This window comes from Sciurus carolinensis, chromosome 2 (assembly GCF_902686445.1).
Source record: "Sciurus carolinensis chromosome 2, mSciCar1.2, whole genome shotgun sequence".
In the NCBI taxonomy this organism is placed as follows: domain Eukaryota; kingdom Metazoa; phylum Chordata; class Mammalia; order Rodentia; family Sciuridae; genus Sciurus; species Sciurus carolinensis.
Genome location: NC_062214.1, coordinates 395,876 through 420,726, shown reverse-complemented (window position 1 = coordinate 420,726; position 24,851 = coordinate 395,876). Strand labels below are relative to the sequence as shown.

General features: G+C 57.3%; 1 protein-coding gene across 5 annotated transcripts in view; it reads right to left on the bottom strand.

The window, feature by feature from the left end:
- The window catches only part of Zbtb46 (zinc finger and BTB domain containing 46), a 75,830-nt gene that overhangs the window by 28,893 nt on the left and 22,086 nt on the right, over positions 1–24,851 (bottom strand). For 4 of the 5 annotated variants that reach the window (XM_047534989.1, XM_047534985.1, XM_047534981.1 and 1 more), the window contains exon 3: positions 12,529–12,810. In XM_047534989.1, the coding sequence (XP_047390945.1) occupies positions 12,529–12,810 (282 nt within the window). Of the gene's footprint in view, positions 1–10,679; positions 11,146–12,528; positions 12,811–24,851 lie in introns of those variants that run through there. The other variant, XM_047535000.1, reaches the window with a different exon arrangement.

Genomic DNA, 24,851 nt, shown 5'->3' with positions numbered 1-24,851 from the left:
CCCAGCCACATACCCAGTCTCTTCCCAGCCACATCCCCAGTCACTTCCCAGTGACTTCCCAGCCACATCCCCAGTCACTTCCCAGCCACATCCCCAGTCACTTCCCAGTCACTTCCCAGTCACTTCCCAGCCACATCCCCAGTCACTTCCCAGCCACATCCCAATTCACTTCCCAGGCACTTCCCAGTCACTTCCCAGCCACATCCCCAGTCACTTCCCAGTCACACCCAGTCACTTCCCAGCCACATCCCCAATCACTTCCCAGTCACTTCCCAGTCACTTCCCAGCCACATCCCCAGTCACTTCCCAGCCACATCCCCAGTCACTTCCCAGCCACATCCCCAGTCACATCGCAGCCACATCCCCAGTCACTTCCCAGCCACATCCCCAGTCACTTCCCAGCCACATCCCCAGTCACTTCCCAGCCACATCTCCAGTCACTTCCCAGTCACTTCCTAGTCACTTCCCAGCCACATCCCCAGTCACTTCCCAGCCACATCCCCAGTCCCTTCCCAGCCACATCCCCAGTCCCTTCCCAGCCACATCCCCAGTCCCTTCCCAGCCACATCCCCAGTCACTTCCCAGCCACATCCCCAGTCACTTCCCAGTCACATCCCCAGCCACATCCCCAGTCCCTTCCCAGCCACTTCCCCAGTCACTTCCCAGCCACATCCCCAGTCACTTCCCAGTCACATCCCAGCCACATCCCCAGCCACATCTCTAGTCACTTCCCAGTCAAATCCCAGTCACTTCCCAGCCACATCCACCCACATCCCCAGTCACTTCCCAGCCACATCCCCAGTCACTTCCCAGCCATATCCCAGCCACTTCCCCAGTCACTTCCCAGCCACATCCCCAGTTACTTCCTAGTCACATCCCCAGTCACTTCCCAGCCACATCTCCAGCCACATCTCCAGCCACATCCCAGCCACATCCCAGTCACATCCCCAGTCACTTCCCAGCCACATCCCAGTCACTTCCCTGCCACATCCCAGCCACATCCCCAATCACTTCCCAGCCACATCACAGTCACTTCCCAGCCACATCCCAGCCACATCTCCAGTCACTTCCCAGCCACATCCTAGTCACATCCCAGCCACATCCAGTCACTTCCCAGCCATATCCCAGCCACATCCCCAGGCACATCCCAGCCACATCCCCAGCCACATCCCAGCCACATCCCAGTTACATCCCAGCCACATCCCCATTCTCTTCCCAGCCACATCCCCAGTCACTTCCCAGCCACATCCCAGCCACATCGCAGCCACATCCCCGTCACATCCCCAGTCACTTCCCAGCCACTTCTCAGTCACTTCCCAGTCACTCCCCCAGTCACTTCCCAGTCACTTCCCAGCCACATCCCCAGTCACTTCCCAGCCACATCCCAAGTCACTTCCCAGGCACTTCCCAGTCACTTCCCAGCCACATCCCCAGTCACTTCCCAGCCACATCCCCAGTCACTTCCCAGTCACACCCAGTCACTTCCCAGCCACATCCCCAATCACTTCCCAGTCACTTCCCAGTCACTTCCAGTCACTTCCCAGCCACATCCCCAGTCACTTCCCAGCCACATCCCCAGTCACATTGCAGCCACATCCCCAGTCACTTACCAGCGACATCCCCAGTCACTTCCCAGCCACATCCCCTGTCACTTCCCAGCCACATCTCCAGTCACTTCCCAGTCACTTCCTAGTCACTTCCCAGCCACATCCCCAGTCACTTTCCAGCCACATCCCCAGTCACTTCCCAGTCACTTCCCAGTCACTTCCCAGCCACATCTCCAGTCACTTCCCAGTCACATCCCCAGTCACTTCCCAGCCACATCCCCAGTCACTTCCCAGTCACTTCCCAGTCACTTCCCAGCCACATCCCCAGTCACTTCCCAGTCACTTCCCAGTCACCTCCCAGCCACATCCCCAGTCACTTCCCAGTCACTTCCAGTCACTTCCCAGCCACATCCCCAGTCACTTCCCAGCCACATCCCCAGTCACTTCCCAGCCACATCCCCAGTCACTTTCCAGTCACTTCCCAGTCACTTCCCAGCCACATCCCCAGTCACTTCCCAGCCACATCCCCAGCCACATCCCCAGTCACTTCCCAGTCACATCCCAGCCACATCCCCAGCCACATCTCTAGTCACTTCCCAGTCAAATCCCAGTCACTTCCCAGTCACATCCCCAGCCACATCCCCAGTCACTTCCCAGTCACATCCCAGTCACTTCCCAGCCACATCCCAGTCACTTCCCAGTCACTTCCCAGCCACATCCCCAGTTACTTCCTAGTCACATCCCCAGTCACTTCCCAGCCACATCCCAGCCACATCCCAGTCACATCCCCAGTCACTTCCCAGCCACATCCCAGTCACTTCCCAGTCACTTCCCAGCCACATCCCTGTCACTTCCCAGCCACTTCCCAGTCACTTCCCAGCCACATCCCCAGTCACTTCCCAGCCACATCCCCAGTCACTTCCCAGCCACATCCCAGTCACTTCCCAGCCACATCCCCAGTCACTTCCCAGCCACATCCTAGCCACATCCCCAGTCACTTCCCAGACACATCCCAGTCACTTCCCAGTCACTTCCCAGCCACATCCCTGTCACTTCCCAGCCACTTCCCAGTCACTTCCCAGCCACATCTGCAGCCACATCCCCGTCACATCCCCAGTCACTTCCCAGCCACTTCTCAGTCACTTCCCAGTCACTCCCCCAGTCACTTCCCAGTCACTTCCCAGTCACATCCCCAGTACTTCCCAGCCACTTCCCAGTCACTTCCCAGTCACATCCCCAGTCACATCCCAGTCACTTCCCAGCCACATCCCCAGTCACTTCCCAGCCACATCCCAGTCACTTCCCAGCCACATCCCAGCCACCTCCCAGTCACATCCCAGTCACATCCCCAGTCACTTCCCAGCCACATCCCCAGTCACTTCCCAGCCACATCCCCAGTCACTTCCCAGCCACATCCCAGTCACTTCCCAGACATATCCCCAGTCACTTCCCAGTCACTTCCCAGCCACATCCCAGTCACTTCCCAGCCACATCCCAGTCACATCCCAGCCATATCCCCAGTCACTTCCTAGCCACATCTCCAGTCACTTCCCAGTCACTTCCCAGCCACTTCCCTGTCACTTCCCAGCCACATCCCAGTCACATCCCAGCCACATCTCCAGTCACATCCCAGCCACATCCCCAGTCACTTCCCAGCCACATCCCCAGTCACTTCCCAGCCATATCCCCAGTCACTTCCCAGCCACATCTGCAGCCACATCCCCGTCACATCTCCAGCCCTTTTTATTCTCTATTTTGTGGCAGGGTCTTGGTGAGGTGCCCTATTGGCCTGAAACTTGCCATCCTCCTGCCTCTAGTTTTTCCTGTCAGGTCTTCTTGTCACAGCACTGAAAAAGCTGACTAAAACAGTGTCTCAAAATAACTCAATTTTCAACCCAGTAGGGAATGTAGTTCAGCGGTAAAGCACCTCCGGGCTCAATCCCCAGTACTGCAAAAACAAAACCAGGGGCTGGGATGTGGCTCAGTGGCAGAGCGCTTGCCTCGCATGCATGAGGCACTGGGTTCAAATCTCAGCACCACATATAAATAAAATAAAGGTCCATCAACAACTAAAAAAAAAAAACAAACTTAAAAACAAAACAAAACAAAACCAGTCTTGTACCTGCCCCCAGCCCTGTCCAGCAGTCTCTACTGTAGGGATCTGCTCCCTGGGGCAGGGCCTGCCAGGAGACCTCAGGGGCACTGCACTCAGGAGCTGCCCTGCACACCCAGTGGCACCCTGGGCAGCAGGTCTTGCTCCCACATGAGGCAGAGTGTGGGTGCTCCTCAGGTGACAGCAGGGCCACCTCCCAGAAGCCCACCCTGAGCTGAGAGGTGGGCCCAACCTCCTGACCCCCATAGCCAGCCACCACCCCACACTGCAAAGAGCTGGTGGTCTGACCTCACCAAACATGCCCACTAGAGCTGGCACTGCCCAGCATTACAAGAGATGACCACTGCTGACCCTAGAAAAAAAATCAGAACCTGAACTCTGACACGTAGTTTCTACTGCATGCACAGAGCGTCAAGTCTCTTAAAGCCACCGCTGCACGCCAGGGCTGCTCGAGTCACCCTGCGGGGCTGACCACGACGCTCACTAGGGCTTCTGTGGATGCCTCTGGCCCTGTTCGTTATGCGCCGCTGCCTCTGCTTTCTGTCACTGGTCTCCTATTTCCCGTGGACTTGACTTTCTGTTTGCTAAGGTCTGGACCTGGAATGCCCGCCCCCGGGCTCCTGCTGAAGGTGATGAGACCTTGGACGGGCTCGGAGCCGAGCACTTTTTGGAGTGGTGGAGGCTGTCGGCAGCGAGACCTGGTCCTGGGGGATGAGCCTTGGGCACTCTATCTTGCCCCAGCCCTTCCCTTCCCTTCTCTCTGCCTCCTGGCTGCCACGACACCTCTGCTCCTCCACATGCTGCCAGCGTGATGTCCTGCTTCACTTGGGCCCAGAAACAACAGTCCAAGTAACCCTGGGCAGAAGCTACCAAAACGCTGGGCAAGTGACCTGTTTTTCTCGGGAGGTTGTCCCAGGAGTGGAAAGCTCAACCCTCAACTTTCACGCTGTTCCCTCCCTCGACTCCTGATGTCCAGCTCCCAGTGTCCAGACCCAGAGCCTTCCCCCTTTCCTCACCAGGGCCACAGAGCTCCGAGCACCATCTCAGGGTGCTCTGAAGTCTGGGGTACTGTTATTTCCACCATCATCCAACCCAAAACATCATCACCTCTGTGGCCTCCTCTGTGACTCAGAGATCTGGGTCCAGCTTGAGGCCCCAAGTAGAACCTTTGGGAGGTTCTAGCATCTTCTTGCTGAGCCAAACTCTAGCCACCTGCAGTCTCAGTTCAGGGACCTGGCTGGTCCACCTTGGTGAGCCTTTCTTGCACCTGGTTAAAGCCACTCCTTACCATTGAGATACAAGACTCTCAACAAAGTATCGGAAAGCTGAATCCAAGGATAAGGAAAAAGGAAAACAGCCTGTGATCAGTCGTACCTGCTCCAGAACTCAAGGTCACTTTAACATGGAGAACTGTTCAGATCATCTCTACACCTCCTGAGCTCTGGCTTGCTGTCTGTCGCAGAGAGTGTTAGAAATCCCCAACTACAGCGGTGCACCTGTCCAATCCTCCTAGTTCTTTTTTTAAATATATAATTTATTTTTTTTTAGTTGTTGATGGATCTTTTTTATTCACATGCGGTGCCAAGGATCAAACTCGGTGCCTCACACCCACTAGGCAAGCACTCACCACTGGGCCACAACCCCAGCCCCACTCCTCCCAGTTCTGTGAAATTTTGCTTCATGTATTTAAAGACTGAACTACTTTTGGACACATCTAGGAATATCATGTTCATGACTGAATTGATATATATATTTTTTTTGGTACTGAAATTGAACCCAGGGACCTTCTACCACTGAGCCACACTCCCAGTCATTTTTTTACATTTTTATATTTTTTAGAGATGGGGTCTTGACAAGTTACTCAGGGCTTCACTAAGTTGCTAAGGCTGGCTTTGAACTTGCAATCCTCTTGCCTCAGCCTCCTGAGTTGCCAGGATTACGGGCACCAGGCTGAGACACCTTAGAGCGTACTTGGTATTAATATTGCTACACTGGCTCGCTTTAGGTTGGCATCTACTTGGCTTATCTTTTTGCTTTATATTTTCCTCTGTTTTTATCTATAAAGTATGTCATCTATAAGTAGTAAATAATTTTTGTAAAGGCTAAAACTAAAAAGAAAGTTGGGTATGGTAGTGCACAACTTCCCTCCGTCACAGCTACTTGGGAGGCTAGGTGGGAGGATCACATGAGTCCAGGAGTTCAAGCCCAGCCTAAGCAGCACATCAGGACTCCATATGCGACCCCCAAAAGAAAGGCCAAGGACCGTTTCCCCCACGTGATGGGTGCAGTCACGGTCCTAAGAGCAGGATTCGCTCACACAAGCACATGCTGCCAGTATACTTTGGTCAGAACCCCTCCCCAGGAAGGTCACCAATTCTCTCGTGGATATTTGGCACTCTTTGATGGCCAGCTAGGGAGGCACTGGCCCACGCCCTCCTCTCTTGACCCCTTTCACATGGTCAGCAGTGGCTCTGTCCTTCTCACAGCCCCTGGATGTGCCTGTGTTTTGGTCACTACCAGCTGGACTGTGCAAGGACTGAACAGACAGCCAGCAGTCCAACCTCGTCCCCTGGGCTGTTGTGACCTCAGGTCATCTGACAGCGAGCCCACCAGAACTGGGGCTGGACAACCAGGCGCTGCCGGCCCCTCCGCCTGCAACCTGCCGCTCCCGAGGGGAGCTTTCTGGCTCTCCCTGCGTGCCCGACATGCCCTTCACGTGCCCCTGACAGTGAGCAGGCTTTCTGCTGGTGGCCATTCCTGGTGGGCGGCCTGTCCTCCAAGGCTGCAGCCCTGCATCCTCTTCTCGCCTTGGGTCTTGAGTCTGCTGTGTCCCTGCTGCTGCCTTCTGTGGCTGTTTGGTTGGTGTTGGTGCATGAGCGTCTGCGCCCAGGGAAGTCCTCGTCCGTCCTGGAGAATCCCAGTGGCTATCTCCATCTGCAGCTGCTGCTGCTCCCTTCCTCCTGCCGTGGAGCTCAACCTCGCCCGCTGAGCTCCTCACCATGTCTCTCAGCTTGACACCCATTTTTATTTCCTCCGAGCTCTGGCACGGGTGTTTTCCACTAATCAGTCTCCAGCCACTGACCCACCCTTCTACCCTGACTGCTCTCAAACTATCCAGGAGCTCTTAATTTCAGACACTGTATTTTCAATTCCAAAATTTCCACTTGACTTTCTTGAACGGGTCAGTTGTAGATCTGCCAACCTTGTCTGACGACTGAGACACCTTCTTGGCTCCCAGTGGGGCTTGGTCAGTGGTGAGCTGGCACTCACTGGACCCTTCCGTTAGATGATGGGCACCTGAGGCACAGAAGATGTGCCCTCTCCAAAGACGGCTAAGGTGGCATGTTTGCTGTGGACCCTGGGAACTGCTGAGGTCCCGTGGAGAGCTCCTGGGTTCAATGCAGTCTGGGTTTTACTCCCAGAGAGTGGGTCTCGCTCAGTGTCCCCTTGTCCCTCCATCCAGCCCAGCGTGGCCCCAGCTTCCTCCTGCTCTGTGCTTTTGGGGAAGCTGCCTGACACACCTTCTAGTACATTCCTGCTGGGCTTCCTGGAGTGTGGCTCTGCAGGTGTGGCTCAGAGGTGAGGGTCTGTGCACGTCTGGGCTGCTCTGTGGCTTCCTGCATCCTGGGTTCCGCCCCTGGTTCCTCACTGAGCCCTTGAGGCACCACCTCTACCTGTGGCTCAAAACACGGGCCATCGCTGCTCAGCCTGAGCATCAGCTCCAGCGCCTGCAGAGACCCACTGTCGGTGCCCACCTGGGCCTCCCCAGACCCTACCCCCCGTGTGCGGCGCCCCCAGCTGACCAGGACTCCAAGGTCTGTGTACCTGGTGTTGTGTGGGTCAAACTTTTGATGATGCTGTTTGGGTGGGAGCAGCTTTCCCAGCAGTCTTTGCCTGGAGGGTCAGTCCAGGACCCTCCAGGAGTGACTGGACCTGTGAGTGCAAGTTCTCTTCAAAACCGTTTTCTTCAAAAAAAAAATTTTTTATAGCACCTGACAAATCGCCAAGCTGCCAATGATCAAGACTGCATTACAGGTTTAAAACGCAGCCTACAGCAGTAAATCCACACTCCAGGAGAGTGGAGTCTTAATCTTTGTAACCTACACGCCCTCCTGACACAGCGTCTGTGTGGGGGCAACTGTTCCCACATGTGAAGGAGGCATCAATGCCAGGAAAATGAATTTGCAGATATGCAGCAGATAGTTGGCAGTTAAAAGACCTAAAGAGAACTAATGTTTTATTACTGAAATTCTGCTTTCAAGAAAGATTAATGTTGCCAGGTGTGGGTGCACACCTGTGACCCCAGGTCTTGGGAGGCTGAGGCAGGAGGATTTTAAGTTTGAGGTTAGCCTCAGCAACTTAGGGAGACCCTGTCTCAAAGTAAAAGTTTTTAAGAGGGCTGAGGATACAACTCAGAGGTAGAGTCCCTCTGCGTCCCCAGTAGCACAAAAAACAGAAAGAAAAAAGCTTCCTGCACCCCTTATCATTTCACCTTTCACCACAAAGCCATTTCTTTTGCGTTCTCTGAAAGCCATCTAAATTTTGAGTTGTTTTCAAACCCTCTGGGCCTGTGCATGGGTTCCAAGATAGCTCCCTGTGGTCGGCTGGCCAACTCTTATACGACTCCCTCTGAGTCTGGAGGGATCACGCATGCCACCCCAGCCAGGGTGCCCGAGCAGGACACACCATCTCAGGCGTGACAGTGAACAGACTCCTGGTGACCCACGGAGTAAGGCCACCCGAGTGTAGGCAGCCACCGGCCCTGAGAGTGACCTGCCCCGGAGGGCCTCAGCCCACGGCCTCGCATGTGGCACCCTGAGCTCCACCAGAGCCCCCCAGCTCTCCCTCCTCAGAGTGATGGCACAGCAGCGGGCAGCAGCAGGCACGTGGTCTGCACTGGCCACGGGGAAGGCGGGGACAGCCCCGACGGAGGTGGGCGGTCCAGCAGGCTGAGGGGGAGCACCTTTCCAGGTCAGCACTTGAAGGGGAACACAAGGCAGACGCCAGAAGCACGGCTGGAGGGGCTGGGTCCTCGGGTCTTTCCGGAGAGTCAGGGCAGAGCCGCTCGGCTCCACCTCCACGGTGGCAGCACGGCCTCCTGCCCGTGTGCCCCTCCTCTGCCCCCACAAGTCCGCAAGCCACATGGTCTGGTCGCGTGGAAGCTGGAGGCCGCCCACCCCGCCAGGCTTGCCCCTCCCTGACCTGGCTTTGTAACCACACCGTGTCGCTATCTGGCCCACACTCAGGGCTGCACATGGGCAGCCACAGGGACCTGCACACCAGGCCAGCTGCTGGGGCGAGGACACCAGGAGCACCCAGCCTCCTATGGGGCTCAGGAGGTGCCCCGAGGCCCGTCTTGCCTGGAGCCACGATGCAGAGTGCCTCTGTTCCCGCAGGGGCATCTCTGTGGGACCCTTGGTAGACTCCACTGTAGCTTCCAGTGCCCAAGGCCCTGGCAGCCCAGCATGGCTGCTCCAGGTTGGGCAAGGCCACCCAGGCCTGTGGGAGGGACGCTGACCATGAGGGTTCTGGGAAAAGTCTCAGGTCCTAGACAGGATCCCCCAGAGCCAGATCTCAACAGTACTGCCCAAACCCACGTCCAGGTCAGCAGAAGCACCAATCTAGGACCAGAGGCAGACGAGCCACCAGCCAGCGGCATGAGAAGGCCAGGCAACACTTCTATGGCTGATCCCCCCTCACTCACCTGGTCCCCGTCCAGCTGCTACAAAGACAACCTGTCACCGGTCACCTGGAAAGGAAGGCTGTTGTTAATTCCCAACAAACAGACGCATGGAAGAAAAGCTGTCACCAGAGCACCAGCACCCAAAGCCACCCTGCTGGGAGGACCCATGAGGAAGGAGGAAGAGCAGCTACTTGACTTCCAGATCCAGGTGGTGGTTCCAGTCTTCAGGGAGGCAGGAGTCCGACTAGCCTTCCCCTGCACAGGGAGCCCCAGCTGAGCCCTGAGACTCAGGAACAGGAAAGAGAGGTCACTCCCCCCAGCCCTCTGGGGCCATGGCAAGGCCAGGGCTGAGACTGACAGTCAGCAACACATAGTGACCCTGCACAGGGAGGCCCACTGGAGATAGCCATCACTCTGGGCTTTAGGAACCCATGTTCTTGACCTACTGCATGTGAATCAAATGTTTCTTGGGGGAAGAAACCCTCAGAACAAGGTCACAGAAATCACTGCTTTGAGACAAGTCTTGAAGGGTTGCGCGGCTGGTCTTGACCTTGTGACCCTGACAGGTCCTCCCACCCAGGCGCTCGGAGAGGTTCAAGAAACACTTTCAATAATTCTGCCTCCCATGTTCCCAGGGAGTGAAGAAGTCACTAGGGACGGCTAAGGCTTGGTTCGTCTCCAAGGCCGAGTTGAGAGGGGCTGAGGGAGGAGGGAGGCCATGTCCAAGCTCAGAAGGCACCGGGCTTGGGCCTCACAGCAGGGTTCTCCCTGGGCAGCTCCTGGCCACACGGCGATGAATGGAGGCTCACCTGGGCTGGAGGGACAGCGCCAGCTGCTTGGGCTTGGGCTGCAGATTTACCAGAGATGTCCCGTGGCCCTGAGTGGAGGGCAGTGGAGGGGTTTCAGTTCTGCTATCAGCGTCCTCCTTGGTGGCATGGGCTCTGGGGCACAGGAAACACGTCGCGCCCCATGTGCGTTAGTGCCGGCCAGCAGGCCTTAGAGTTCCAGAAGCATCATGCAGGTCCCCAGCGTGCATGGCTGGCCAGGGACAGTGGCAGGGTCTTCGTGCAGGGGTGTGTTTGGTATTTTCCTCGACAGCAGGGGTCTCCACACATGACTCATCTGGGGTGGGGTGGGGTGCCTCCCAGGAGCACGCTGAGTTTGACAGTTACAGAAAGTCACGGCATGCGGACACGGCCTGGGGCCCATCTGACAGGTGCCTCGGGACAGACACAGCTGCTCTTCCACAGGGGGGCCACCTCACCAGGGCAAGGCCAGCAGCAGTCCAGGCTCAAGTTGGGTCCGGATTCCTTGTTGAAACGGCTGAAGGAAGTGCTCCTGAGCCAAAACAAGCAGAACTGCAGCTGCCCTCCAGATGCCCCTGGGCCCTTGCACCTGCCCACAGCCACAGGGCAAGAAGCAGCCCAGGGTCCAGTTCCAAACCACAGCCACAAGCCCCAGGGACCTGGCAGCCTCCTCCAAGAAGACAGGACTACGCCACACGCAGCTCTGCGGGTCTCACGGGCTGACGCTCACAGTGCTGCAGAGGACACCCGCGGCACTCGCCACCACGGTGAGGAAACGACGCCACACCCTCCTGAGCCCGCCTGGCTGCTGTTCACAGGAGGTCTGAGCTACCGCGTTCCCACACCGTCTCCAGGGCCCACGGAGGCGATGCACCTGCCGAGGACCTGCACTGCTCAGCGCGCCCACAGCACAGCGGCTGCTCCACACAGCAAACGGCACCTTTCGTGGCTCTTTTTCAGTGAACAACGACTGCAACAGGTCGGGTGTTAAGTCTGCTGCTGGAAAAGAGAACCTAGTCAGGCTGAACCTAATGCAGACGTCCTTCAAAGCAGGGCCGAGACCTCCACCTGCTGCACTTATAGCTCGCTGCTCTGGTTAGTCCTAGGAAAACAAGGAAGTTAACTCAGCCTCTCTAGATGCTGTAGAGCCACCGACAGGACTGAGTGCTGGCATCCTATGCTCCCCACATGGCAGCACACTTCAGGGTCTCGCTAACAAGGGTCCCGGCTCAGGCCCGTGCACCCACTCGGCCTGTGCTGTGCTCAGCGCTCCACGAATGTCATTCTCTTCAATCCACCACACCTGTGTAACTGGGGCCATCCCCATTCCTCAGATGTGCTCAGCAGCGCGTCCAAGACCAGCACCCAGGGCCTGCACACTGCCCGACCCACCCTCCAGCCCTCAACGCAGCACACGGGAATACAGAGGACACGGGCATTCTTTCCAGGCAGTGTTTATTAGCCACAGCAATATGCATAACCCCTCGAACCAACACAAACTCTCAGAAGAATATTTTAGTGCTCATGAAAACAAAATTGTAAAAATACTATTTTTTAAAAACAGTAAAAATAAAACAAAGATACATGTCCCAAAGCCCCACACCAAAGACGACTGGAAATCCTGCTTTACTTCCTTCAGAGGACTTGGGCACGAGGTGAGGACACGGCTCAGCACGCTCCCCAGCTCAGCGCCTGCCGCCTGGGGTGTGCCCCACGGGGGACAGGCCCTGGCTCACTCCTACCCCTCACTGAGCGCCAGCTACAGGAAGCACCAGGGCCAGGCTGGCGCCTTCCTGGCATTGCACGGGCACTGCCTGGGGACATATGTGCCGCCAGTCCTGGGGCTGGCGCTGCAGGTTGTTGGCGAGTAAGCCTCCTGCCTGCCAGGGAAAGGCAGCCCGTGGGCCCCGCGCAGCCGGCTGTGCCTCCCGCCACACGCTTGGTCTCCACTCAGCCACAGCTCTGGGGGTGAAGGCAGCACCCAGCTTCCTCCCACACGCACTCGCAACCAGCATCACCTAGTGAGAACAAGCAAGCAGGCGGCTCTGCACACCTCCCTGCTGGGCAGGAGGCCAGCAGGGGCGCCCGCGTCTTCCAGGCCTGCAGCAGGAGCCGTCTCGGCACTTCCCTGCCCCTCCCGCTGCCTGACCACGCAGCACAGGACTAGGCCACTCTGCCAGGCCCCAGGGGACCCAGAGGCCAGTTCGGGCTGTGCACAGCCTCCCAAAAGGCTTGGAGGGACTGGGCAGCAGCCGCGACCCTTGGCCGCTGGGTGCCAGGCGGCTCCACCCTCGTCCCTCGTGGTCTCTGGGTCTGACACTTGTGACAGGATGATGGGAACCACAGCAGGCAGAGTGACAGGCCAGGGGCTGAACTTACGGGACAGCGAGTGGGCACCTTTGGGCAGGTACTCAAACAGCAGGGAGCCGTCCTCCCCCAGCACGTCGGCCTTCAGAGACAGCAGGCTGCTCTGACTCATGAGTGCCGCGCGCAGGCCGGCCACCGCGCTGGCCTGCTGCAGAGCCTCGTCCTTCTCGGGGGTCAGGGGCGGGCCCAGGCAGCTGGCTTCGCCCAGGAGGCCCTCGTCCACGTGGGCATACAGCTCGGCCCTCTCCCCTCGGCTGTCGGAACTGCTGGCCTCGGTGACGGTCAGGTCTGCACCTGTGGGTGGGAGAGGAACACGTCAGAGGGCACAGGCATCTTCCAGACTCTCCCAGTGGAAAATGTGGTCAGTTCAGGGAGGGCAGCAACCTGCTGCTGACCATGGGTGGCGAGCTGTCGACCAGCCCCAGTGACCAGGCCACCTGCCCACGGTGCTGCAGGGCCTCAGTGCTCCGTCCTGCTCTGTCCTGCTGTGCCCAGGTGACAGCACAGCAGTCACAGCCCGGCCTCGAGGCAGCTCCACTCAGAACCTCCACCCCGGACGAGAGCTCAGACACCCAGGCTGCCGGGGCTGCAGGGCTCTGCCGTGAAGGGGAGGAGCTGCCCAAGCGCACCAGTCCCCAGCCTGGTTGTCAGAGCTGCCGCCACGACACTCAGGAGAAGTCGACGCAAGCTTGGGTTTGGTGATGGTTCTTAGGTCCACACCTGTGGTGCCGTGGCCGTCTCGGCCCTTGAAGCACAAGCCGCAAAACATACAGGAGAAACATACAGGAGATGTCATCAAAGCCAAAACCTTCTACCTTCCACGCCTGAAGGTGAGAAGACATCACGCCAAGTGGGAGAAAGCATTTCAAGTCACGCTCTGATAAGAAACCCTACCAGGGCTGGGGAGATAGCTCAGCTGGTAGAGTGCTCGCCTCGCAAGCACGAGGCCCTGAGTTCAATCCCCAGTACGGTAAAAAAAAAAGAAAAAGAAAAAAAAAGAAAGAAACCCTACCAGAAGAACTCTTGCAACTCAACAATGAAAAGACCAACGCACAGGACAAGGTCTGACTAGATGCTTATTCAGAGATGCCGAATGCCAACCCAGCCAGGTACAGTGTCACGCCCCTGAGGGGGACTCCAAAACCCAGAACCCAAGGGGCAGTGAGGGCCTGGGGCAGCGGCCCCCTGGGTGCCTCGTGAGAGTGCCAATGAAGCCAGCACAGCAGCTACTCCTGCCATCCCAGGGACTGGGGAGGCTGAGGCAGGAGGACAGCAAGCATGAGGCCAGCCTGGACAGTCCATCTAGTCCCTGTCTCAAAATGAAATGTTAAAAGGGCTGGAGTGTGGCTCAGTGGAGGGCACCCAGGCTCAGTGCCCAGTACTGACAGGTAGGGGGGTGGGTCGCAGGGGGTGCAGTACCCTAAGGGTGAGTACTTAAGGGGAGCAGCTGGGCTGTGGCTCGGTCAGAGGGCTCCCGGCCCGAGGCCCTGGTTCTCATTCCATCCCAGCAGACACATACTGAGGACTGAGGGCCGCAGCTGGCTGAGCCTGCACTCCTGACCATCCCACAGCCTCATGAAATCTTTCGGCAGCAAGGTCACTCTGCACACAAAGTCTTTCAGGGAGTCACCTGCACGGAGTCCCCACAGCACAGCAGGCGCATCCCGGGTGAGGACCAAGGGCAGCCTGGGCGGCCCACCCCCAGGGCCCCAAGAATGGCTGCCTCAGAAATGCACTGTGCAGGGGGTGACCCAGGGTGGGTCCCACCACACATGCAGGCGGGTCACACACGGCCACACATGTGCCCACATGCAGCGCACGGGCCACACACACACTAGCAGGACACTTTTGCACTCCTGCACCTGCACTCGCGGGGCCCTGCAGGGCTGCGCAGTGCTCAGTCCTCTGACCTTGGTTCTAGCCCAGGGGCCTCCTGGGTCTCTCAGAATGGGCACAGCGTGCTGCTCTGCCTTCCAGGGCAGGCAGGGAATCGCGGTGAATCCAAGTGCCTGGATCATGGAAATGTCCTCGGTATTGTTTTGAACAAAGAAAAAGGAGAGAGGAGGGAGGATGGAAAGAGAAGCGCGTCCTGTCTGTGCTCTCGACAGGGTGCGGAAGCACAGCGCCCTCTGTGGCCCTGGCCAGCTCTCAGGAGCAGCTGTACTGCCCAGGGACGCGTGACTAGTGCCCCAGGTCCCAGCGTGTGCCCCACGTCTGTCAGGCCCGGGCAAGGTCACATCTTCCCAAGAGGTCAGGGTCCTGGAGTATGAGCGCTGGCCTCTGATGTCCCTGGCCTCTCTGGGTGCCCCTGAGCCCCTGCACTGCCCTCTCCTCTCGACACTCCAGAATCTCTCCCCCACCACACCCAGGCCCCTCCCTGGCTCAGCCCCACCACGCCATGCAGCACCCAGGCCAACCCTCCTCGGCCACGGGGTCCCTGCTGCTGTCCACTCTGCGGTGTCTGCTTCTACGAGGGTCTTCCTCCCCAGGGAGACAAGGGAGTGTCAGGGAGAGACCCCAGGCTGCCATGCTGGGTGGGTCCACGGAGGCGGCAGCTGCAGACACGGTGCCTGGGGCAGTGGCTTCCCTGCCGCGCTTGCTGACCTGGCGATGCCACGGTGGGCGCTTCCGGATGGAAGTGCAGAGATGTGGGAACTGGGAGGCGGAAGTCCACTCCCCAGGAGGGGCAGAGGCCACCCACGGCTCCTTCCCAGGGCAGCCATGAGCCCTGCAGCATCACCCGTGTGGCAGCCGGACATGACCACACCAACTGTGCACAGCTGGGGCAGGGCCTGCGTCACTCCCAAGGGACTGAAGACCAGGTGCCTGAAGGCACAGGCCACAGCGCCGGTCTTCCTTTAGAGAGGCCGCCTGACTCTGAAAACAGCTCACTCAGGCTCCAGCTGTTACACTGTGGATGCGAGGTGTCCCCCAAAAGCTCACGTGAGACAGGGCAGGAAGGTTCAGAGGAGAAGCGATTGGGTTGTGAGACTCTCAACCCAATCAGTGAATTAATCCCTGCTAGGGATTAACTGAGTGGTCACTGAAGTGGTGGGTGTGGCTGGAGGAGGTGGGCACTGGGGCATGACTTGGGGGTATATATTTGTATCTGGCAAGTAGAGACCTCTCTCTGCTTCCAGACGATGCCAGCTGCTTCCTCTGCCACACTCTTCTGCCACGATGTCCTGCCTCACCTGGAGCCGTGAGGAATGGAGCCCGCCTTCTAAGGACTAAGACCTCTGAAACCGTGAGCCCCCAGATAAACTTTCCCTCCTCTACAGTTGTGCTGGTTGGGTCCTTTAGTGGCAGTGGTGAAAAAACTGACAAAAAAATACCAGCGGAAGCCTAGCTCAGAGGTCCTTACGCACCGGTGATCCCAGCAACCCCAGAGGCCAGGCACAGGACCCAAGTGCCGGGCCAGCCTGGGCAACTTAGCAAGGGCCTAAGCACCTCAAACCAAATAAAAAGGACTGGAGATGCGGCTCAGTGGTACAGCAACCCTGTGCTCAGGCCTCAGTACCAACAATAAATGAATAAATAACCTCTAACCGGAAAGAAATCACCATCACAATCACATCTTTGAAAGGATTACACTGGATCACTGAAGTCAGGGCGAATAAGCAGAAGGGGAGCAGAAAACACCATGCAGAGACACACAGAGGCCCCGGACAGGAGCAAGACCCAGAGCATCCTCAGGGAGGGAGGGCAAGGTGCGGGGCAGGGGGTGCCGTCGGGTCTGCTGCAGGAGTCCCCTCCAACTCCTCCAAATTCCCACTGTGGTCCAAGGATGCCTCGCCCCAGAGGAGGCCCACCCACAGGCTCCACGGGCCCAGCGGTCACAGACCACAGCCAGCCTCCGAGGCACTGCAGACTCTGGGCCTGAGGAGTGGAGCCCACAGAGACCAGAACTCCACACTGAGCCTCAGGAGCAGCTCAGAATCAGCTCTCCCAGCACCACAGAGCACCAGGTTCGAAACCCAAGCGCACAGAGAAATGCACCTAAAAGTACACCTCCTTACTTTGTGAGTTTTTTAAGTCATTCTTTATTTTTGAAGGGTCAAGTTTCATTATCCAAATCAAATCTGTGTCCTCACTTATACTCATCAAAACATTTCACATCACATAAGAACTTCTTCCTCTTTTCCTATGTGCAGTTGTCTCTGGGTATCTGAGGGGTGCTCGTTCTGGGAGCCTCAGGACAGGAAGCCTGTGACACTCGAGTCCCTGGCAGAGTAGCCCTGTGTCTGCACAGGGCCTGGGCCTCCCGCCCAAGGCCGCCACACCAGCCACGTCCAAGGACTCCTGACCCTCGCAGTGGAAATGCTGTGTCAACAGGGGCAGCACTGTGTCCCTCGGGGACAGAAGTCTGCATGTTTCCGTCCAGATCCATTTCTGATTTTAACATTTTGAGTCCATGGTTGGACCTGCAGTTGTGGAGCCTGAAGACACAGGCGGCCGTGTGTGCTTTCTGTTACTCAGCCAGGCTATCCAACAGGCAAAGTGGGGATTTTTGACAAATGGCATCAGAAAATTGCACAAGCCCACCAAAAAGCAAACTCAAGCCAGTCTCAAACAAAATCATCTCAAGTCAGACACACTTGTTGCACTTGAATCCGTAAAACTTCTAGGAAAAAACAAACCGGAGAAGTCTGGAGAGAGGCAGAGATTCTAGGACCAAGGGAGAAGGAGCCAAAAGAAAAGGTGGACAACACCGTGTGCTCCTGAAGCACCCCTGGACGGGAAACGGCAGACGGGGGTGGTGTCTGCACTGAAGGCAGATCTGTGCCCAGACCAGAGTCAGCAGGATCCTGAAAATGAGTGGACGGAGATGGGTGGACCCTGCCCAGGGACAGGCAGATGGCGACCAAGCCCAGGACAGCCCGCAGCATGGCTGCACAGCCCAAGACAGCCATAACAGTATGGCAGGAGGAGGAGCAGGTGCTCCAGGAAGAGCTCTGTGAACAGCCGAGAAGCTGCAAAGGAGCAGCGTCCCTCCTGCTGCACAGCCCTGAGGAGTCCCCGAGCCAGGACCCTGGAAGGAGGCAAAGCCTCGGGGGATGTTGGGATTTGGTCCCTGGTCACTCTCTGCTTCCTGGCCACCAGAAAGGGAGTAGCCCTCCAGGTCACTTACCCCCATGATGTACTATGCCATCATAGGCCCAAAGCAAAGGGCTAAGTGAACCATGAACCAGAACAGACCTTTCCCCCTTGTAAGTTATTTATCTCAGGTATTTTGTTACAGTGATGAAAAACTGACTGACACACTCAGCCACAGAGGAAATGCAAATGAAAGACCCACTCCACAGCCTCCGGAGGGGACAAAATCTGAAGGTGCCGATGGAGCCCACGGAGCTGCACCCTGCTGGTGGGTGTGCAGCAAGCCATGGCAGGAGGCTGCTGGGCAGTTCTCAGGAGGAGCACATCCTAGCCAGGGACTAACAGTACCATTCCTCTGTGCTCACCCAAGAGGAATCAAACCAGATGTCCAAAGAGACAGGCAGACTCACTGCAGCTTCATTTGTAGTGGTCAAAACCAGGACAGAGGTCACCCACAGGCAACCAAACAAGCCACAGCACAGCCAGACCACGGAGCACAGCTGGCCAGGATCCTGTGCTTCAGTGACATACAGACCGTGAACAGCCTCGAAGACAAGGGGCTACCAACACGGAGACCAGGCTGCAGGGTCAGGGCTAGGCATGAGAGGGCCACTCGGTGAACTGCTCAGCAGCGTGGCTGGGTGGAAGCTGCACACCAGAACTGAACTTGGGCAAGTGAGAAGAGGCAGAGCTGGAGACCCCAGCATGGTCTGCAGGTGGCCAGTGCAAGGGGCCACTGTGACAGCAAGACAGAGCGTCACGTGGGTGCACTGAGGCACATGGGGTTCCTCAGCATCTGCATCACAAAGCGGAAAAGAGAAAAATGGGGCTGAGGACATAGCTCAGTTGGTAGAGTGCTTGCCTCGCATGCACAAGGCCCTGGGTTCAATCCCTAGCAGCACAAAAAAAAAAAGTGAGAGAGAGAGAAACAAAGCCAGACCCAAGGAACAGCCCCGGGATGCTCCTTTCTGTGGTCCCAGGCTGGCCAGGATGCTGCCTTGGAGTCTGAGGACCTAGGCAACCTGGGGTCACCAACCCCCTGCTCGTCCACACATTTGTCAGAGCCCATCACACTCCAGGGTGGCACAAGCCTGGACTCCCAGCCGCTCAGGAGGCTGAGGCAGGCGGGTCCCAGGTTCATGGCCGGTCTGGGAAACTCAGGGTCTTAAAATAAAAACAGTAAGCAGGGCTGGGATGTGGCTCAGTGGTAGAGAACCCCTGGGTTCAATCCCCAGCAACAAAGACAGAAAGAAAGAGAAAAAACTGCAACACCTCCAATGTCGGTCACCCTGAGACTGAAGAAAGAAAGGCGGGGTGTCCAGAAAGCAGCACTGGCACCAGATGAGGGGGTGGATGTGGCCACAGGCAGCACACTCACTGACACACACAGGAACGCGCCCAAAAAGGCCCCTGCCACATAGGCAAAACCAATCCAGGCAACACCGGCCACTGCCCGCCGGCTTCCTGAGGGATAGCTTCCCCTTGGAGGGCGGGGTGCCACGTCTGTACCACTTCCTGAAACATGAATTTGAGAGTGGCACATTCCTGTGTGTAGAACTCACCTACGAATGCACGCTGAACCCTGATAAAGATGAGCCTGAAGTGCGTGCTGTCCACCGTTCTGAAATGCAGTAAATTGAGGTGGTTTGGGGTGAGTAGACGGATATTTAATAAAACGAAACAGAACAACACACCCAGGAACCCAGCAGCAGGCACACTCTCTGCTCCATTTCCTCGACTTTCTTTGAGCGTGAATATTTTCCCAATATTTGAGGTAAAGACAAAAAATATTCAGCTGGTACATGTGAATCTGCAGCTGGTCACGTCACATCTGGAAAACCAGAGAAAGCACTCTCACACCTCAGAACACACTGTGCTAAGGAGACCACGTCCTAATGCCAGAGCCTGATGCCGTCACTGGTATCTGCAGACATGAGGAGCTCGGGGTCTCGGGATGCAGAGTGCCCTGCCCATCCCAGCCCTAGAGCCATGGCACTGTCACTCAGGTGGCAAAAGAACCCTGCGGACATGATGAACTCGGGGTCTCGGGACGCAGAGTCCCCTGCCCATCCACGTGGGCCCTACATGAGCAGGAGGAGGAGGCAGAGTCAGAGAAGATGGAGTGAGGACGGGAGCAGAGGGAGGAGTGCTGTGGCCACAGCCAAGGGATGCGGTGGCCTCCAGAAGCTGGGAGGGGCCCAACTAGGATGCTCCTGGAGCCTGTGAGGACATCTCGGGCTCCTGAGACCTGCAAGTAGCAAAGACGTGCTGGGTCAAGTCACTAGGCCTGCCGTGCCTCAGCGGCCTGTGCCTGCAGGGTGCGTGGTACAGAGCCAGTAGGCAAGGCTGGGGTCCTGGCAGCCCGGCACTCCAGGAAGGAGCAAGCTCATCAGGAGAGGGCAAGGCTGGGAGCCAGGAGGAAAGCCAGTCACTTGTTGGCCGGAAAATCCAAACTCAACCAAGTGCCCGTCAGGACAAAGGCCATGCCAGGATGGGTCAACTGTTGGGGGCCAGGGGTCCCAGGGTGTACCCGGGGTGCTGGCCAGGCTGGCAGACTGAGCAGTTGGGGTTTGCATTTCTCTGGTACACAGGGCACACCTGTTTCCAAAACCTTTTATTTTAATTTTGCAGGCCGAAGATCAAACTCAGGGCCTCACATAAGCTAAGCGAGTAATCTACCCCTGAACTACACACAGCCCACAAACAGTGACAAAAGTCTTCAAATGGGCTGGAGTGGTGGCCACCCCTGAAATCCCAGCTACTCAGGAGGCTGAGGTAGGAGAGCTGCAAATTTGAGAACAGCCTGGGCAACTTAGCAAGACCCTGTCCTGAAATTAAAAGCCAAAGCAGCTGGGGATGTGGCTCAGTGGTGGAGCACTTGCCTAGCATGCAGGAGACCCTGGGTTCCATCCCCAGTGTCACAAAAACCACTACCACAAAGTGCTGCTCCAGAGGGCAGCCATCCTAACCCACAGGCCTCCCATGCCTACAGGGCAGGGCAGGGTGGGGCAGGGTCCCCAGAGGCCCCCCTCCGCCCAGGCTGCACACCAGATCTGCCTCTGCATGGGGACAGGGCATCCTCCTAGCTCTGCCAGGCACCCTGGTGAGCAGACAAGCTACCAGACTGGCCTCCATTTCCTCATCTTGAAGAGTACTTAGGCTGGGTCAATGTCCACTAGAGCTTTCAGGACTGGAAATTCAGTTCTTTATGAATTCAGTTCTCCAGAAAAGCCAGTAGCAAAGACAGGTCCTTGCTCCTGAGCTCAGCCTGAAGAAGGTGGACAGCAGAAGCCCCCATGGCTCAGTCAGAGCAGCCAGTGTGGAGGTCCTGAGATCTGGCCCAGCACACCCACCCTAGACAAGGGACCAGAGTTCACTGGGCCCTCGGCTCAGCTGGCACAGCAGTGGCCTCTTTGCTCCCATGAAAAGCAAACACCCCCGCTAAAACCCATGAGCATCTGGCTCCCGCTTTTGCCTTCCTGTCCCTTGGCTCAGTACCATCATGCATCCTCATCGAGATGGCAGAGGTGGAGCCTAGCTGGGGCAAGCCCTGCAGTCCAACCAGGCTCTGCAGGCTGCGCCTTGGGCCCAGGTGAGTCCTCCAACCCAGCAGGGTCCCTGCAGGCTGCACCTCGGGCCCAGGTGAGTCCTCCAGCCCAGCAGGGTCCCTGCAGGCTGCGCCTCGGGCCCAGGTGAGTCCTCCAGCCCAGCAGGGTCCCTGCAGGCTGCACATCGGGCCCAGGTGAGTCCTCCAGCCCAGCAGGGTCCCTGCAGGCTGCACATCGGGCCCAGGTGAGTCCTCCAGCCCAGCAGGGTCCCTGCAGGCTGTGCCTGGGGTCCAGGTGAGCCCTGCAGTCCAACCAGGCTCTGCAGGCTGCACATCGGGCCCAGGTGAGTCCTCCAGCCCAGCAGGGTCCCTGCAGGCTGTGCCTCAGGCCCAGGTGAGTCCTCCAGCCCAGCAGGGTCCCTGCAGGCTGTGCCTCAGGCCCAGGTGAGTCCTCCAGCCCAGCAGGGTCCCTGCAGGCTGTGCCTCAGGCCCAGGTGAGTCCTCCAGCCCAGCAGGGTCCCTGCAGGCTGTGCCTCAGGCCCAGGTGAGTCCTCCAGCCCAGCAGGGTCCCTGCAGGCTGTGCCTCAGGCCCAGGTGAGCCCTTCCTGTCTATAGTTGTTTCATGGAACCTGCACCCAGAGCAACACAGAGAAAACCCCACAGGCCCACAGCTTCTGGAAGCAAGTCCATCTGTACCTGTGTGTGATCTGGGTCAGTCCTCCTCCCCACTGGCAGAAAGGAAGAAGGGACCACCAGCCCCAGGGTTTTCCTGTCATCTCCCACTTCATCTTCAGCAAGGAACACCAGGTTGAAACCCTTGGAAGGGAAGCTAAGAGGCTGGACCTGGCCAAGGCCAAGAGGAGCCAAGTGGGAGCTGGAGCTGCCCACTCCCCACCCCAAGCAGGCCTGAGGCTGCCCAGACTAGGGTGGCATGGGAGCCTCCAGGAAACTGATACCAACCGGGGTGTTCTGTGTTCCCAGGGTGGCTGCCAAAGTCCCAATATGATGAGTTCCAATGTTACTGAACATTACTGAAGTTCAGCACAGGCATGTGCTCTACAAAACCCAATTGTGCTCTAGCTGGAATAAAGCTAAAGGCTCAATCCTGGAGGCAGGAGGATCTGAGTTCAAAGCCAGCTTCAGCAATTTAGCGAGGCCCTAAGCAACTCAGCAAGGCCCTGTCTCTATATAAAATACAAAAAAGGGCTGGGGATATGGCTTAGTGAGTAAGCCCCCCAGGTTCAATCCCTAGTACCCAAAATAAAAAATAAAATAAAATAAACCCACAAAACCTAAAGGCTTTACTTACTTATTTTTTCAGTACTGGGGATTGAGCCCAGGAGCACTTTACCACTGAGTTACATCCCCGGCCTTTTATTTTATTTTGACACAGGGTATTGTTAGGTGCCAGGCTGTCCTGGAACCTGCGGCCCTCCTGCCTGAGTCTCTCGAGTTGCTGGATGACAGGTGTGCACCACAGCTCCAGGCTTGCAGGACGAGCCCTGGATGGGGCCCTGGGCTGCTCCTTCACCACTCCTGGACTAGCAGCTAGCCCTCCACCTCCCAAGGCCTCACCAGCCACCACTGGGATCCCTGCCCTCTGCAGATGGGGCATGAGGCAGAACCCCAGGGAGCTGAGGTGGGCAGGGCAGGCCTGGCCACTGCCTGTGCAGTGGCATGGCGTGAGGCGGTTCTGTCCTGCCCTATGCCAATCCCAGGGGCTCTCACGGGGAACAGTGGCACACTGTCTTCAGAGCTGCTAGGTCAGAGCGCATCAGACCTTGTCCTCACGATGATGGGGTCACAGAGCAGAAAAGGTGAGTGGGCTGCAGGAGGGTCGGGCCTGTGCACTCCGGTCGATGCTCAGATGGCTTGCAGGAACTGCCTGACACATTTCTTTAGGAAAGAGCTTCCTCCCGAAAGTGGAGGGAGAGGGAGAGTCCTCTCTAGCATGCAACAAACCTTCAATGAAAATAAGCAGGCCTCCCTCAGGGCATGACTTACACCTCCAAATCCCAGCCCAGGGGCCAGAGCTTAGGACAGAGGCTCAGGAACCACTGGCCACCACGTCCCACACCCAAGCCCAAGCCCACACCTCATGTCCATGCCTCAGCACTGGGAATCTGCTCGCACAAGCAGTTCATGGTTGCCTTGGAAACCCAAGGATTTAAGATGCAAAGAAAAGTCCACAGCCGCAGTCACTTGTTGGAATCTGAAAACATCTGCCATCCGGCTGCATGGAGACATCCAGCCAGCAGGTGTAAGGGGCCTGTTGCTTCCTAAAACCGTGGACAGCTAAAGGCCGCCAGCGCTGTCACCTGCAGGTGACTCACCACACACGGGGGTCCTGGTGCATCTGTGCACGTCAGACCACACCCACGGAGGCTAGTCACTCTCCAGGGGCTTTGGTCAGAGCTACAGAAGATCGTAAAACAAAGCTAGGAGCAGACGTGATGTCACCGACCTGTCCACTCCTGTGGGTGCCTCTCCACGCGCACAGCCAGCAGGGACATGAGTGGCTCTCACCATATTCTGTTCAGTTCAGGGCCAATGGTGGAGGGCCCTCCCCAGGACATTTGCCCATGTCAGGCAACCCTTGCACTGTCATGCCTAGGGGACAGGTGCCACTGGCATCTTGGGTGGAAGCCAGGTACCTGCTCCACATCCAGCATGCCCAGGATGCCCCACAGAGAAGGGAAACCCTGAGGCAGAGCGACTTCTGCTGAACGTGGCCAGCTAGGCCCTACACTGGAGGTTCAGTGTGGGGGAGGCTGGGGATAGAGAACTTGAAGTGAGCAACAGTGTCTGGTGGGGGGCAGATTGTAGCAGGGCCCAGGGCAGGTTGCTGCAGAGCTGGGGTGTGGTTCAGGGTAGAGCACAGCCCAGCAGGCACCTGGGCTCCACCCAGCACCCAGTGAAACAAGTTCTGGACACAGAGCAGTGTGGCCTGCCAGTGAGTCCTGCACCTAAAAATGGTCACGATGTCCCTGGGTGCGGTGGTCCACACCTGTAATTCCAGCAGCTCCAGAAGCTGAGGCAGGAGGATCTTGAGTTCAAAACTGGCCTCAGCAACTCTGCAAGGCACTAAGCAACTTGGTGAGACCCTGTCTCAAGGTAAAATATAAAAAAGAGCCAGGGCCGGGCACGGTGGTGCATGCCTGTAATCCCAGCGGATCAGGAGGCTGAGGGAGGAGGATGGTGAGTTCAAAGCCAGTCTCAGCAAAAACCAATGCGCTAAGCAACTCAGTGAGACTCTGTCTCTAAATAAAATACAAAACAGGGCTGAGGATGTGGCTCAGTGGTTAAGTGACCCTGAGTTCAATCCTCAGTACCAAAAAGAAAAAATAAATAAATAAAATGGTTATGATGTAAAGTTTATGCTATGTATATTTTACTGCAATAAAAAAGCCAGTGTGGAGGCCCAGCCCTCAGGGAACCTCCCTACAGCCTCACTCCCAGCTGTGAGACCTCAGTCTAGGAGGGGAGGAGTCCAGGTCCCAGTGTCCACCCACCCAGTCCAAGGAAGCCTTCCAGGCAGGCAGGCAGCCCTCCCTCCAGCACACAGACATGCCTCGCGTCGGCTGCACCTTTCGAGGCTTTGGGCCCTAGTGTCGCCCCTGAACTCCTCTGTCCCCCACGTGTTCCCAGACTGACTTCTAACCACCCTGGCAGGCCTACTCCAGTGGGCAGT